General features: G+C 37.9%; 1 protein-coding gene across 1 annotated transcript in view; it reads right to left on the reverse strand.

The window, feature by feature from the left end:
- The window catches only part of dnajc3b (DnaJ (Hsp40) homolog, subfamily C, member 3b), a 39,432-nt gene extending 22,091 nt beyond the window's left edge, over positions 1-17,341 (reverse strand). The window contains exons 1-3 of the mRNA XM_039747029.1: positions 16,841-17,341; positions 5,998-6,108; positions 4,905-5,029 (exon numbers count right to left, since the gene is read on the reverse strand). Of these exons, the coding sequence (XP_039602963.1) occupies positions 4,905-5,029; positions 5,998-6,108; positions 16,841-16,925 (321 nt within the window). The 5' untranslated portion in view covers positions 16,926-17,341. The remainder of the gene's footprint in view (positions 1-4,904; positions 5,030-5,997; positions 6,109-16,840) is intronic.
- Positions 17,342-18,093: the final 752 nt, after the last annotated feature.

The following is an 18,093-nucleotide window of genomic DNA, read 5'->3' on the forward strand; positions in this document are numbered from 1 at the left end:
GTTTTTTTAACCAAACACTGAACAGAAGGTGATATTTAAATAAATAGATTTGCATATTAAAATATTCAAAATTCAGGGAGGAATTGAGGTGGGGCTGTAGGTGAGTGTGTTAAATTTCACATTAGTTGGGATTTGTAAAGGGGAAGTGCTTGGAACTTAGCGTACACACAGATTTATGCATCTGGATTTTTTGTGCATACACACATTTCCACTTTTGTCCGAATGTTATGCGTTAGTGTGAATTCTACGCACAGTGTTAAACAGGAGGCCCCTGATCTGCAATATTCAGTGACTGAGCGTCAGGAGTTTTATCTGACAAAACAGTTCTGCAGCGTTTTCCAGACTGCTATGGACCACAGCATTGCATTGATTGAACTACATAAGATAATTATGAAATACAAAACTTCATATCCTGATGAATAGTTTATTGTTAATGTGGACATCAAAGAAGATTTACAGAATATTTACCACTAATACCGCCAGCATGTCACTTGCCCGATCAGGGGTCTAATAGGGTAGATACCTTTGACCATCTTTACACAAGACAATTGTCATTTGCCATCCCATCCTCACCTTGGGCAGTTAAGTCATGTTTCAATTTCTGTTGCCAACTTAAAATCAGAGACTGAAACTTAAGATGTTGGTAGTAAAACTTGCACAATAATAAAGCCTAAAAAACCCATACTGGAACACCTGGATAATTTTCTGGCAAAGCAATGTTTATTATAGACAAAGCTGATTATCATCAATCTCCTTGGCATTGGACTTCCATAAAACATTTACAGAGGCTGGAAATAACTGGCAAGGTTCAACATGTGTGGATTTTTAGCATCTCTTACACTAAGCAGGAATCCCAGAAGGTAGCGCGCTAAACAAAGTGGTCAAACTACACTGAAATTCAGGTGTGAATATTCATATTAAAAATATATTCAAAATGTAGTAGCATGTGAAGGTTTGACCTACATCTACCATAATTTTTCACTTTGCCTTTAGGATAGGAATTATATGCTAAGCCTGAAGCCTCGAAGGAAGGCAAGCTGGTTGAAGTAGCCCATGTATGCTTTACTGAAACTGAAAATGTGATTTAGAGAGGATGATTTTAAATCCATTATAATAATAATAAAATAGAAAGAAAAAAAGAAAAATGGCAGTTATTTCCCATTGTGTTTAATGACAAAGGAACCAGCTTTTTTTTTTTTTTGCTACAATGAATGCTTCATAATTTTACAACAGCTAATCGGGGGATCTCAAATTCAAGAGTAAAATGGAACAGTATCAAGATCAAAAGAATACTTCCAGGCCACTGCAGAAGGCTTTATAATGTTTTGTTTGTACAGTTGTTAACCAAAAAGCAGACCAGGATTTGTTCAGTTCTGGATAACAGTGATCTACAGTGGATTGTAAAGTTGTGTTACAGTATTACTGGAACACAAATTTAATTTGTTCTGGACAGACACAGTCATGTTAAAAAGTAAACTACACCTCATATGTGGAATTATATTTTATATTCATTTAAACAGTATCTTTAGAAATAAATAATATTTGCAATAATGTATTCAATGAAAAATGAACAGATACTGCAGATAGAGCAAGCACACCCTTGATTCTAAAAGCTGGTTTGGCCCCCTTTGGCAGAAGCAACCATTTCCTAAAACTCTTTCGCAGTCTCTGACATTTACTGGGAGCATTTCCCAATCCTCCAAAGAAAATTCTTTCAGCTATGTGAAGTTTAAGGGATTTCTTGCTTGCACAGAACATTTTAAAAACACATAGTACCCTTAATGGGTATTCAGATCTGGGCTTTGAACTGATCACTTTACTCCTCCATTTCTTTAATGGTCATTCCTTACTGGAATGTTTGCGGTTATTGTCATGTCACAAGGTACACTTTCAGCTAAGCATCCATTTTATGACAGACAGCCCCACATTATCCTCAAGCACCTGCTGGTATAATAAATAATTCAAAGTTGATTCTAGGATGTGGAGCTGCCCAATATCTAATGCAGCCCCAAACCACAACATTTACACCACCATCCTTTAGAGATGGTATCAGGTTCTTCTGGTCAAATAGTTTAGTCAAAACACATTTTCTGGTACTAAAGCCAAATGGGTATCTTTGACTTGTCAGTCCAGAGCACATGTTTCCAGATGTCTTGGACTTTGCCTAAGTGTCTGTAGTTAAGCTTCAGTCTTTCCCGATGTTCTTTCTGTAACAGCATGGCTTTAGCAATTGTTTGAAAAATTCTCCATTATAGATGATGTTCTGGGCTGTGGAATTGTTTAAAATTGTTTGGATATCTTTTTAAATTCCTTTCCAGATTAGGTCTCTTTCAGTCTAGGTATGGTGATAAAACACTTCAATAAACACAAAGAACTAAAAGTCTAAGATTTAAATTGGAATGGTCCCTCCAAGATCCTCTAATGATGTTCTAATAATGTGAACCTGATATGTACCCAAATCTAATTTTAGGTAATTTAGGTTGGTGATAAATGCAGGGGTGTACTTATTTTTTCCCACAAGTAAAATTATCAAGTAAGTAAATGTTTATATAAAAGTTATAAACTAGACTCTAAAATATGACAGATATACAGTACATCCGGAAAGTACTCACAGCGCATCACTTTTTCCACATTTTGTTATGTTACAGCCTTATCCCAAAATGGATTAAATTAATTTTTTCCTCAGAATTCTACACAGAACACCCCATAAAGACAATGTGAAAAACGCTTGAGATTTTTGCAAATTTATTAAAAAATAAAAAAAATTGAGAAAGCACATGTACATAAGCTGCGGTGGGTTGGCACCCTGCCCGGGATTGGTTCCTGCCTTGTGCCCTGTGTTGGCTAGGATTAGCTCCAGCAGACCCCCCGTGACCCTGTGTTTGGATTCAGCGGGTTGGAAAATGGATGGATGGATACATGTACATAAGTATTCACAGCCTTTGCCATGAAGCTCAAGTGCATCCTGTTTCCCCTGATCATCCTTGAGATGTTTCTGCAGCTTAATTGGAGTTCACCTGTGGTAAATTCAGTTGATTGGACGTGATTTGGAAAGGCACACACCTGTCCATCTAAGGTCCCACAGTTGACAGTTCATGTCAGAGCACAAACCAAGCATGAAGTCAAAGGAATGGTCTGTAGACCTCAGAGACAGGATTGTCTTGAGGCACAAATCTGGGGAAGGTTACAGGAAAATTTCTGCTGCTGTGAAGGTCCCAATGAGCACAGTTGCCTCCATCATCCATAAGTGGAAGAAGTTCGAAACCACCAGGGCTCTTCCTAAAGCTGGCCGGCCATCTAAACTGAGTGATCGGGGAGAAGGGCCTTAGTCAGGGAGGTGACCAAGAACCCGATGGTCACTCTGTCAGAGCTCCAGAGGTCCTCTGTGGAGAGAGGAGAACCTTCCAGAAGGACAACCATCTCTGCAGGTATCCAACAATCAGGCCTGTATGGTAGAGTGGCCAGACGGAAACCACTCCTTAGTAAAAGACACATGGCAGCCCGCCTGGAGTTTGCCAAAAGGCACCTGAAGGACTCTCAGACCATGAGAAACAAAATTCTCTGGTCTGATGAGACAAAGATTGAACTCTTTCGTGTGAATGCCAGGTGTCACGTTTGGAGGAAACCAGGCCACCGCTCATCACCAGGCAAATACTATGCCTACAGTGAAGCATGGTGGTGGCAGCATCATGCTGTGGGGATGTTTTTCAGTGGCAGGAACTGGGAGACTAGTCAGGATAAAGGGAAAGTTGACTGCAGCAATGTACAGTGACATCCTGGATGAAAACCTGCTCCAGAGTGCTCTTGACCTCAGACTGGGGCGACGGTTCATCTTTCAGCAGGACAACGACCCTAAGCACACAGCCAATATATCAAAGGAGTGGCTTCAGGACAACACTGTGAATGTCCTTGAGTGGCCCAGCCAGAGCCCAGACTTGAATCTGATTGAACATCTCTGGAGAGATCTTAAAATGGCTGTGCACCGATGCTTCCCATCCATACTGATGGAGCTTGAGGTGCTGCAAAGAGGAATGGGCGAAACTGGCCAAGGATAGATGTGCCAAGCTTGCGGCATCATACTTAAAAAGACTTGAGGCTGTAATTGATGCCAAAGGTGCATCGACAAAGTATTGAACACAGGCTGTGAATACTTATGTACATGTGATTTCTCAGTTTTTTTTTTTCATTATTTTTAATAAGTTTGCAAAAACCTCAAGTAAACTTTATTCACGTTGTCATTATGGGGTGTTGTGTGTAGAATTCTGAGGAAAAAATTAATTTAATCCATTTTGGAATAAGGCTGTAAAATAACAAAATGTGGAAAAAGTGATGCGCTGTGAATACTTTCCGGATGCACTGTACCACATTTATGTCACCTTTGCCTATGGACACTATTTAAAAGAAAATCAAATCTTGATATGTCCACATATAATAAAAAGAAAACATTTCATGGGGTGTGCTTACTTTTTCACAAATATAACAGTGCCCTAGAAGCACAAATAGTATTCTTACAATACAGGAAAGCCACGATCTAGTTATTTTTCATCAATTCTAGCAACAGGTATAGGACCATTAGCACTCTCGTCACTAGATTAAGGGACAGTTTTTACTCTTCCATCATAAGGCCACTTAAGCATCCACTTGCATTGTAAGAAAGATCAGGTATGTCCATACATGTATCAATTCTCTGCTGCTGTATTTAACATATGGTGTTGTATTAACATGCCCATTTATAATATACTGTCACTACTCTGTAGAAGACATGCAAATGAGAATATAATTATATTATGAAAAAATAAACTTTAACTTAAATATGGGAAAAGAACTAAAATGTGAACATTACTGTAGACACAGATTATAGTTTGAATGTAAAAATATAAGATAAAGAAGTAGGTTTAACTTACTGCCAAAAAGTCAGGTTTAAGTTCAATTGCCTTGCTAAGATCAGGGAGAGCAGTTTTAGACTTTCCCATTGCAAGTAAAACTGCTGCTCGTTTGTAGTAAGTCAAGTAGTTCTTGGGATCTCCCTCTGTGAATAAGTGGGAAAAAAATGAGCATGAACTTATTTGACGTTTGCCTTAAACAAGTTAAAATATTACCTTGTCTTTAAAATTTACTGGTGATAACCCATAATTTTATAAGGTCTATATAAAATACTGATGTATATAATGCTGTAAATATGATATAGAATCAAAAAAAATGTACATAATTTAAAAAATTTTGGTTTTTTTTGGGAGAAGACACCAAAAAATGAGACGAATAAAAAATATGACCCATGAACTTACTTTTATTAATATTTATGCAGTACAGTACTTGGGATTATCCACTAAATGAAGTAGAAGCAAAATTTATTAAAGGGTTTAACTTATTCAGGCTAAATTCTTTACAGTGACATTCTGTACATTCTAAAACATACAGTGTGGAGGACCGACGGCTTCTCATGCCGGTCCTCACCCCCAGGCCGCCAGGAGGAGCCCTTCCGACAGCAGGATAGTGCCCCGAGGTCCAACAGGGCCTCATGGACTTTGTAGTATTTATACACAGCCCTGCTGGATACCTTGGGGGCCACCAGGAGTCGCTGTGGGGGGGTTTATGGGCTCTTTTGTGCCTTATGACCCGGGGGTACGTCACGGTCATGTGACGGGAAGGAACGACGTGCTCCCGGGTTGAAGTAAAAGACTGATTGCCCTGACCCGGAAGGAAAAAGGAACTGTGGACTGTTGGGACAGAAACACCTCCGGGTCAGGGGCTATTTAAGGGCGGTGCCTCGTTCCAGAAAATGAGCTGAGTTGGGAGGCAGGGTGGCTAAGCGTCTGGGAGAGTGGAGGATTATTATTGTTGTTATTATTATTATTGGAGTATTTGGGAGTGGAGGGTGCTTTGTGCACATTATTGATATAATAAATATCATTATTGGACTTTTACCTAGTGTCTGACGTGGTGTCTGAGGGTGCAAGGGTGCGAGAAGCATCGTAATCTGTTACAACAGGAACTTACCTACTGCAGAATGATAATGAGACAAGGCCTCTGCTAGCTGACCAGCAGCCAGTAGTTTTTTCCCCATCTCCAAGTGGTGCTCAATCTCTTCATGAGAGGCGCCAAGCAGACCTACAGCAAATAAATTGCTTAGTCAGAAAAAGAATACAAACAAGAGCTTCGAACAAACAAAATCAGACACTGAATTTGCAAAGTAAAACCTCTTAATAGTTCAGAAAAGTATAAAAAGTGTAACTATGATTAATCACACAAAATCTGCCCTAAAGGGAAGAAAACAGTGAGAAGAGAACTGCTAGAAAAAAAGTATACAAAGAATTCAACTAAAACATTTTAAGTATCTCCTTGTGGTGGACTAGTGCCCTGTCTAGGCTCGATTTCTGCCTTGCAGCCGGTGCTCACAGAAGAGACACTTTAATGATTGTCAGATTCACAATAAGTTGAGTGTAACACCAACTTGAATTTATTAAAATAAAGAAATTCTTAATCCTGTTGTTCTTAAATTTCTTACTCAAGTCTATTTGCTGCATTTTGAAAATGAATCAAGTGTGAACTTTCTTGGTGATTTTAAAAATAGAAGACAGGGCAGATAATGCATATGAAAAACACATACACACTGAAAAGAAAACATTTATTCCCATGCTCCAAACATTTTGGCAAACATTCCTTGTGCCAAGCTGTTTTTACTTTTGCTGTGGATATCTTTGCTTGTAGGATTTTTAAATTCATATCAGCAAAGTTTTGGTTCTGTAATATGCACCTAAATTTGTCAGCCCAGGGCTAATTGTTACTTCTGGATGCTGTGTAAGCAGCAACCTTTTTACAGAAGCTCTGTGTTCTCTCCATTTTTCCTTTTTGTTTCTGAACTTATTTTATTAGTTACTAGTTTTGATTAAGATTACATTCCTCTCTCTGACACACTAACACAGAATACTTTCAGCCAAAAATTATTCTGCAGAAGCATGTCAAGAAACAGTACAGGGGCTTCATTATACCAGTGTCAATATGCCTTTATAATGCCTCACCGAGACTGTAACTGCCAAGCTAGGAGTTGCCCCACACTCTCCCCATTTTTTAGTTATTCTGGTGTATAGAGAGGGGCTTGTTGCTTGTCAAATTATTATTTACATATTGTTTTGCTTTAGTAAAAAGTCAAAATTCCCTCTTTTGGCAATACAATTAAATTACAGTTTTTGCTCAAATTTAGCCTGAACCCATCAGAGAAAAACGAATCAATCAGGTAGAAAGCTCCATGTGTGAATGTGGATTTAAAATTACGGCACAAGGATTTCATTTTGCTCATTCATAAAACCAAGGGAAAAATCGTGAGTGTCAGTTACAGTATATTAATGTAAATGAAACATTGTTAACAATAAATCTCATTAAAAATATATTTTTTCAGTATTACAGAAGCCTTTTCAGTCAATCCCTCCCTGCTGTTTACAAGCTAACAAGACTTCACCTGAAGCAGAACATTCTCTTAACTTTACAGTACTAATCCCAAAGTCTCTAATTATTCCACAACACAATTATGGAATTACTTTACACACTACTTTTGTCTTTAGAGTACCAACTCTGCATTTACTAATATCAATACTGCCTTTTCTGGGGGAAAATTTTTTTTTATTGAAGTCCACTTCTAGCATTTCTACTTTGTGTTTCCTTTAACCAATTTCACACAAAACAGAGGTAAAGCTTATTTGTTTATAGTTATTGGGATTCAGTTTCTCTTCCTCAAAGACTTAATAGCTTAAAAAAGCAAATGGTAACTCTAAATCTTGGTGTGAGTAAGCACGAGGATGCACCCTACAACTAGCTGACTTCCATCCAGGGCTGGTTTAAGTCAGGTTGTGCTCCTGAGATGAACTCCCCACAGACCTACACTGAAGGAAACAGATTTGGAAAAAGAGTAGAACTGTATTTAAATTTTTCACTCATTTCTTGTAGCAGGTCAAGTTCCTGCTAGAAAAACTTTGCTAATTAAAATATTGTTCATTTCAGTGTGCACGTCTGGCAAAGTTTTACAATGGCTTTGCTTTAAAAGTACCCTGCATTTGTAACAGACATCATACAACTTAAAAAAAATCATTTAACACTGGGCTTGCTTACTATTCCACCTAAATTGATTTTTGTCTTGGAATAAACTTGGGCAATAACTTGTTTAATACTTAGTTTTAATTTGCAAGACAATAATTGCAAAGGCTTTACACTGCATTTACAGTTAACTTTCAAATCTCAGGCATGACACCGAAGAAGTGTATTATCACATCATCTCTCTGCTAATAAATGAGCTATTAAAGAACAGGAAGGAATTTTCTTTTAAATTTGATTGTCAATCCTACATAAAAACAGCATCATATGATGAGAGGCACAGAGAAGGTAATGTTTGCTGTGCCAAAAGGAAATTCCACGCATATGAACATTTTTAGTTATATTAACACTACATGGCAAACACACTCCAAATAAAACATACAAACTCATTCCAGTTTCAAATCCAAATGACTTGTAAAATCAATCTTAATAAAAGGATGTGTCTGTGGGTCTATCCAGTTGCTGTGTCTCGGTCAATCCAAAAAGATTGTGCAGCACAATCATTTTTATTAATAAAATGCATTGCATTTGTCATTCCAGTTGATGGCACATTGGCACTGCTTTTAAGAATACCATACCAAATGGCATATAACATATGCATTGTATGATGCACTAAAAACCTTAACATGGAGGTCAACATTGATTATATTTTTGTCTCCCTGAAGCGCCTTTGGAAATGTATTGGTACAGCTTAAGAGTTCACATCAAAAATACTAAATGGATAAATGTGTATAAATCTTTTGTCATGCAGAAAATTGTGTTAACTTTCAAGGAGAATGAATACTTTATGGCACTGTACAGAGATGTATCCAACAGGATGGCTGAACCTTTGTAAAAACAAAAAGTCTAACCCATTATTGTGTAGTAATTGTGAATATTCCTACTTTTTTTAAGGTCAGACTCTATATTTATTAACATTAAATGTAGTTTGACATATATTTTGAAACAGAAGCAGCCTCTGCAATGCCATTGTGGAGCACCACTTTTAATCTCAAATAATTATAAATATAATGGTTGTACCCAAACAAGTGGACACTCACACACCACCATTAGACAGCTTATCTTGTTATTTCCAATTACATCAATTAAGATACCTGCAATAAATAAATATATATATATATATATATATATATATATATATATATATATATATATATATATATATATATTATTTATTTAAATTTATAAAGCAGACTTTCATCTTAGGTTTTTCCATCGTATTTTCCAACCTTGGACTTCATGGGTGTTATGTATAAGGCAGGAGTTCTCAAATACGGTCCTAGAAAGGCCACATAGCTACAGGCTTTAATAAGCATCAATTTAACAAAAAGACACTTGCACTCCTTTACAAACAGGATAGAGTTGTGGGGTTAAAAAAAAAAAAAAACAACCCACACCAAAGACGACAAGTCTATTCCAATACACAAACAGAGTCCCAGCACAGTGTGTGGACTCATTCGTGAGTAGCCCGTTACTAGGTCAAGAGTGTTAGCAGTGGAGAGGATAGAGAAACAGAAATTCAATGATTGACAGGAGACGAAGAGTGTTGGATACCAGTTCTGTGAAGGGTGTGGGCTCTTACAGAAAAATACAGTACATGGGGAAGCCTCATATTTTCTGGCCATGTTTGTTATTTTGGAGGAATTTCATGTGGTCCTCAGCAAAAGGAAAGAGACCTGCAGGTATGCTAAACTTTGTGCTAATTGATTGCCAAAATTAGTATGCCCGTTTATGGGGCACAAACTCATCTGCTGTGTGTGCCTCACTGTATTTTTTAAACAAATGACAAATTAAACTTATTGTGCAAACACATGGAGTGTTTAATGAATATACACAAACCCTCATCCTGACATTACTCTCCCCCATAAACAACTAGATCACTAAAGGTACACCCTCCCCAACAATAAAATAATTATAGTCCAGGATGAATGATCGCACTGGTGGAGTTTGCAGTTATGGTAGCATGAAAACCCAAAGATTTTTTACCACATGTACAGAAACTTCTGATGTGTGGTCTTTTCAGGAATTGTGTGCACTAGCACATATGGCAGTTTTGTCTTAACATGGCTTTATTAAGAAAGGAGAAAGCAAAGAAAAAGAAAAAAAAAAACCCACCACCACACACTTTTTTGGGATTTGTGAGCCAATTTTGATTTTAGATTATCAGAATCTCAAATCTGACATGAATTCTAATTAAACAAATTAAGGGTGACTTTGTGTAACAGTGGTTAGTCTTCTCGAGCTGAGAGGCAGCAGAATTAGGATCCTGAATTAGAATCCTGTTACGCTCAACTTCCATGTGGGGTTTACACATTCCCACCAATATAAAAGTACATTTTGTCAGATACTCCGATTTTCCTTCAAACATCCGAAAGTGATGTCTTAGCTTTATTGGTGACTTTAAGCTGAATTTCCTCAAGTGTGTCAACTGTCAAATCATCCAATCTTGGTTATTGTCATTAAAACTGAACTATTCAATTAGCAGCCCCTAAGCCCTTGAATAGATTTTTTACTAGCTCCTTGAATGGTTCTTGCCAATGATTTAAAAAGAAAAATAATTTAGCATTTTCATTTTTGAAGGCACCCATCAGGCCTATAAAATTTATCAGTTATTCTTACTTCTGCTCCCTCCATGAATGCCAACAGTTAGTTTTAACTAGTCACTGAAACAGAAACAATGACCTCAAGATGAGAGCAGAAAGATACAGATTTGTTCCAGTCTGAAAATAGCTGTGTGTTTACGCTGTGGTATTTCAAGACAACCCATTGTAACTTAGACACCAGCTTAATTGGAGAACTACATTTTTACAGTTCATTACATATTGTTAGGAGTGCCACAAGTCACATTGATTGCCCCCTTGTTCTCCTCTAACTGAACTAACAGCTTTAGAGGATATGACAGCAATTGTTTAGCTGTCAAGTTTGTAGATAATATAGTAATGATTAATATTTCTAACAATGAGGCACATTTTAAGGAAGAGGCAAAGAGGATGCAGAGTGCAGAGATGGTCCCAGAAGCAGAACCTCCAACTAAATGTTAGGAAGACGAACCGTTCATCGATTTGCTAAACTACTGGTCATTAATGGAGAAAAAGAGGAGAGTCAGGAACTTTTTTTTTGTTCTTTATTTCGCCTTATACAATTTCTTGTATTAGGAATTTGTTAGTTTTTGCATACCCCTTGGGGTCAGAGCGCAGGGTCAGCCATTGTACAGCGCCCCTGGAGCAATTATAGGTTAAGGGTCTTCCTCAAGGGCCCAGCAGAGTAGGATCTCTTTTCGCAGTGACAGGGATTCGAACCGGCTACCTTCTGGATACCAGCACAGATCCTTAGCCTCAGAGCCACCACTCCACCCCTAACTTTAAGTAACTTGGGTCTATATTGGATAAAAGATTGTACTTGAGGGAAAGCTTAAAACATGCCTACAAAAAAAGCCAGTAGCACACGTATTTATTAAACAGGCTGGTGAAAACGAACATTTTAACTATCATCCTACATGTCATATTTATAGCATACTGACTTTAATTCATGACTGAGATTGGTTATGTCTGTGACTAATATTTAAAAAAAAACAAAAAAAAAAAACAAAACAAAAGTCTTATACAACCAGTAACAAAACTTTTAAAACAAGTCAAATTCTGTTTTTGGAATAAGCAACTATACTAGAATTCTGTTTTTGATTTATTTCAAATGTCATTAATTTGTATTTTATTGTATGCATTATATGAAGCAAGGTGCTCTTGCATGTTGCTGACTGAATCAAAGTAAAATTTCCACTTGTTGAAAATAAAGGCAAGCTCAACTAAAATTGCCACCAGGCTCTTATGCTCACAATCAGAAATTTCCAAGGCTGTTCAGGAGATATTACCTCATTAAGGGAGGCATGTACCATTTATTTTAATACATGCACAATGTTCAGCTCAACATATACATTGTGTTGGCTTTCGAATACCATTAAGACATGTAATCGAGTAACTATCATCGGCCAGTTTCTGTTGTCGTTGCATCATGCTTAAAATTTATACACCCGATTTAACTGCTATTGTTAGACTGACAAAATTGAAAATGTACTCATTAGGGACAAATATAGCTGATGTAAACAAGATGTGGTCTTTTAGGTTAAAAGAGTGAAATGTGACAGGATGAATTGTTTGCATGTCTCTTGTTTGTGAAATCAATTTGATAAAATGATAAAACACTGACAGAGTGCAAGTACAAAATTATGGAACCCAAATCTCCTTCCATAATTTGAAATTATTTTAAGTAAAAATTTCTGAAAAGATAATTTAAAATTTTTTAGCATCCGAGGAAGAAAAAAAAAGCCCCTTCACTGGTATCATTTACATAATCTGGCCCCTACTTGCAACTAGCTGAATAGCCCTACACCAGGATTTTTTTTTTTTTTGATGAGAACAGGCCATTCAGCTCACCTATCCTATTCCACTTAACTTCTCCAAAATAACACCAAATAAAGTTTTGAAAAGTCCTTATCTACAACACACTACCTGGTAACTTATTCCATGTGTCTATGATTCTTTATGTGAAGAAAAACATCCCAATGTTTGCACAAAATTTAACCTTAACAAGCTTCCAACTATGTCCCTGTGTTCTTTTTGAGCTCGCTTTACAATTTTAAACTTTACTAGTATCAATGTGCTATTTTCGTTTGTAATTTTGAACACTTCAATCACATTCCCCCTTTATCTCCTTTTGCTCAAACTGCAAAGTTTCAACTCTTTTAATCGTTCCTTATAACTCATACTCTGTAGTCTAGAAATCAGCTTAGTTGATACTCTCTGGACTTTTTCCTAGCAACACTATTTTTTTGTAGCCAAACCTGAATACAGTACTCCAGGTGAGACTTTACTATTGCAATATAAAGCTTAAGCATAACATCTCCGAGTTGTACTCTATACATTGTGCAATGTAATCGGACATTCTGTTGGCCTACTTAAAACACTTCTACAATAGGTTCTGTTTAAAGTTGACAATGACTAGTCCAATATGGCTCCCAGGTCCTTCTCATAAGCAGTACTTTCAATTTTCAGATCTTCTTTTGTGCATTCAAACCTAACATTTTTACTTCCTTAATCTAATACTTTTACTTACATTGAATCTAATCTACCACAAATCTGCCTAAGCGTGTTTGCTGTACAAGCCCCTCTGTAATGATTCAATGGATTCCAGATTATCTGATAATCCACCTATGTTGGGATCATCTGTAAACTTAAACAGCTTGTTATTTATATTCCTATCTAAATCATGTACATATTAATAACAGCAGTGGTCCTAGTAGTGACACCTGAGGGACATCACTCTTGACATTACCCAGTTCTGAGAAGGTTCCTTGCACCATAACCATGTGCTGCCTCCGTTTTAGTCAATCCTGTATCTACACCTTGACCTCTAACTTCTGAGGTTGATGCCAAACCTCTCACTTGGGACCTTATCAAATGCTTTCTGAAAGTCAAGATAAATGACATTTGTGCCACTCTGATCAAATCCTTTTGATACTTCCTCACAGAATTCCAGCATGTTAGGGAAACACAACTTCCCTCATCTGAACTCATGCTGACTGTTCAGTAAAACTCTGGTTCTTGTAATGTTTTCCTAGTTTCTTACAGTAGTTTTTGTGTGATACAAATTAAGCTTATTTGCCTATATTAACTTTGATATGCCTGGTCACCATTCTATATAACTGGATAAGATTTGTAAATTTTCAGTCTTTAGGAATTTTCCCAGTGTGCAGCGACTTCAAAAAAAGCATTCAAAAGTTTATATGTGTTACCATTAACTTCTTTATGCTCGAGAACTGGTGATTTGTTAGAGTTCAGCGTATTTAATCTAAGCAGCGTTTCTCCCTCTACAATTTCCAAAGCACTAGTTCCGTCTTAGTAGTCCCTTTAACCACTGGGAGGTTGTCCACTTCATCACATGGGAAAATTTCAGAAAAATGCAATTTGGCCATTTCACTTTCTGTATATTTTAATTTCACTCCTGATGCACTTCACCTCCTTGACTGTTCTTTTACTTTTAAAATGCTGAAAGAATCATTTGGGGTCATCCATCCATGCATCCATTTTCCAACCCGCTGAATCCGAACACAGGGTCACGGGGTCTGCTGGAGCCAATCCCAACCAACATAGGGCACAAGGCAGGAACCAATCCTGGGCAGGGTGCCAACCCACCGCAGGGCACACACAAACACACCAAGCACACACTAGGGCCAATTTAGAATCGGCAATCCACCTAACCTGCATGTCTTTGGACTGTGGGAGGAAACCAGAGCGCTCAGAGGAAACCCATTTGGGGTCATCTTTCCCCCAATTTGTAATATTTCTCATTAACTGCCTTTCAGCTCCCCCAATATCCTTCATACCGGCTGCTCACAATTGTACCAAGTGCTTCAAGGGCAGGCACTGACTCCCCTCCAGCAAGCTCATGCTAGATTGAGCCAATTCAAATATCAATGGTTGAGATGATTTTACTAGTTCCCAGCTATTTAGAAATTCCAGAGAAATAAGAGGTTTCTGGGAAACACACACAGAGAAAGCATATGTTTAAATCGCTACCTTCTCTGTGTAGATGTACAGTTCTCGAAATGTAGTTGTCGAAAATGACAGAAAATGTACTTAAATGGACCTATGCTGAAATACCCAAATTATGATCCCTTTTAAATACTTAAAAAAATTAATGTTAACATGTCAGTACTCAATATATTTCTGAAATGAAATGGTATGGCTCTATTAAAATAAATAAATAATTCACAAGAAATAGTAATGACTTTCATATTTGTACAGCATAAGGTGCAGGAGAACACCATAGTTAACCCATTATTAACTTATTACATTATACCATGGATTCGGGATTTTCTTTTAACTCATTCACAAAATACACAACAGTTTTTCAAATTTCATTCTCTCAAACACAGGGACTCTGCAAGGATGTGTTTTGTCTCTATTACTATTCACATTGCACACAAGTGACCTGAGACAGAACAATGACCGCTGTTCAATTATCAAGTATGCTGACAATAACATGCAGACAGGATGCATATCTGAGGAGGATGAAGGCCATTACTTTAAAACATGTGGACAGTTTACTAGATAGATAGATACTTTATTAATCCCAAGGGGAAATTCACATAATCCAGCAGCAGTATACTGGTACAAAAAACAATAATAAATTAAATAGTAATAAAAATGAAAAGAATTAAAATAAAATTAATGTTAGCATTTACTCCCCCGGGTGGAACTAAGGAGTCGCATAGTGTAGGGGAGGAACGATCTCCTCAGTCTGTCAGTGGAGCAGGACAGTGACAAAAGTCTGTCACTGAAGCTACTCCTCTGCCTGGAGATGACACTCTTCAGTGGATGCAGTGGATTATTCATGATTGACAGGAGTTTGCTTAGTGACCGTCGCTCTGCCACAGATGTTAAACTGTCCAACTTTACTCCTACAATAGAGCCTGCCTTCTTAACAAGTTTGTCCAGGCGTGAGGCGTCTTTCATCTTTATGCTGCCACCCCAGCACACCACCGCGTAGAAGAGGGCACTCGCCACAACCGTCTGATAGAACATCTGCAGCATCTTACTAAATTGATGCAACATGGATTCTCTTGCTCTGAATGTCAAAAGGACTAAAGATATGATATTTGTGAGGCAGAAATCTACTTGTTCACCCATCACAGTAGGGGTGGAGAAGAAGTGGCAAGTGAACATAAACAGGAACTAGTCTAGGTAATAATCTTAACTGGAATATAAATATAAAAAGCAAATACTCTAAATGTAATCGGTACTTATTTATCCTCCATAAACTCAGTCTATTTAAAGTGCAATAGGATCTCATGGTGTCCTTTTATCACCGTTTGATCCAGTCTATTATCACTTTCAGCTTCACTGCCTGGTTTAGCAATCTGACAAGCCACAATTTAAAAAAGGCTTCAGCAGATTATCGAATTTGGGGGAGTGTGTGTCAGAGGACAAGTTTAAAAAAAAAACCTGGAAATCATCACAGCAGATGGCAGACACCCATTACATGCAGAACTTAACTTCAGCGACTCAGGGAGGACAGTCAGTTTAAAATCGAACACAACTCCAAAAACTCCTGTTTTCCAGTGTTATTCGTTTTTTACCAGAGATGATTAAAAATCAATAAACCCAGAAGTGTAAGGATTTTCATGTATCATCTAACCTCTATCCCCCACCACCCCAATTTATCGGTTATTGGAGGCAACTGAGAATGCACATTTCACGCTTTCCTGTGTTGACACAAAAAATAAAAACATTGAACCGACACCATAAATGGCATGACGACTACAATTAATCATACGAGGGATATATAGCGTGCATATTACAGAGTTTCGCTTTATGGGACTATGGCTAGTTGTCTTGAACTATACAGTCTTGTACAATAAACAAAACCTATCGCACAGGGCTTATTAACATTGAGCTAAGACGTTAGTATTGGGTTTTAATTAACTCGACAACTAGAATCAACACTGTCTCAGATTCTGTAGTCTTCGAGAACTGTAACTTGACCCACAGACTCTCCCATGCTGCTGCAACCCCTCTCAATGCCTCATAAAGTCTTATTACTTTACCAGTACTATCCTAAAAAACTACACAGAAGTACACAAAATTATGAAAGCAAGTAGAACACAGAAACAGGCATGTCAAACGCCCTATACACTTAGACAAGCAAGTAAAACTGCAAACATACGAGTGATAAAAACTGATAGGCTGCCACCACGTACCATCGAGCTGTACATCCAAGACCACGCAAAACAGGAACACGGAGGAGAAAAAGCCATTGAGGCCCTTCCACCTCCCCATCTCCATCCTCCCGGTAAAGGACAGTGAATGCTTGACACGACGAGCCTCGCCAGGAAAAAAAATATATATAAAACTAAAATAAAACTAAAACAAAACTAAAACTAACAAGGAAGCCAAGAAGTGCTTGAAAGAGGACTGATCCGATCAGCAACACCCACCGGTGTGCTCCTTCAACAGCTGGATTCAAAGGTTCCGGTATTCTGTCGATCTCAATGGGGTTCTGCAGAGCGTCACTTTAGGAACTACGGGTAAACTGCTTCGCCCAAAATAGTTCGTGACATTCTTAAATTCTGATCGCTTGATCCACCTGGACACTAACGCTCAAGCTTTACTTCAAAGAAGTGGGATGGATGATAAACCCAACCCACTCCCTCGAAGGAAACGGATAAGAAATTGGAACAGCTGTTTTACCACACCAATCAAATAACGGCATGGGCGGGAACAAGAGCTCACTTTATATTTTGATTGGTTTCTCAATTTACTACGGGCACGTCTGAAATTGAATTAACGAAACGCTGAAAAGCTGTAGCATGTGTTAGGTGCGTTTCTATATCTTCTACGTTCAAAAACATACTGCTAAAGAAACACATGATGACAGTTATAGAAAAAGAGGACTTATCGGCGCTAAGTAAATATTTACGTGTCAATAACGGAAATTTACTTTCTGAACACAGATCTTACATATACATTCAGGTCTGTTGGCAATAGTTCGTACAACCGTGACACCCGGATATCACAGCGTGGAGAAGTGCAATTGGAGGACGGATCTCATACGTCACTTCCACCTTTATTAGCATTTGAAGATTTTTAAAGTGACCGTTTTAAGTGGTGGAGATTAAAAAAGGGAAGGGCGTAGGGTGAAAGTTTTGAATGAAGTGCAGTCATTTGAGAGTGTGGAGGAATAATGGGAGAAGAATAGCAAACTTGTATTATGAGTAGGTTGACGAGGAAAGTGCCGACCCAGAAACAAAGAGACATGGTGATGGAAGAGAGTGGTGCTGGATGTAATAAAGGCTAAAAATGATTCAAAGAAGAAATTGTACCAATCAGAGAAGGGGGCAGATAGAGATGGTAGACACACAAAGGAGGCAAAAAGGGCAGTGCCAAGAGCCAAGGCACAAGCGTTGGAGGAGGTGTATGACGAAACTAGAGACAAAGGAGGGAGAGAGAATAA

This window comes from Polypterus senegalus, chromosome 3 (assembly GCF_016835505.1).
Source record: "Polypterus senegalus isolate Bchr_013 chromosome 3, ASM1683550v1, whole genome shotgun sequence".
In the NCBI taxonomy this organism is placed as follows: Eukaryota; Metazoa; Chordata; class Cladistia; order Polypteriformes; family Polypteridae; genus Polypterus; species Polypterus senegalus.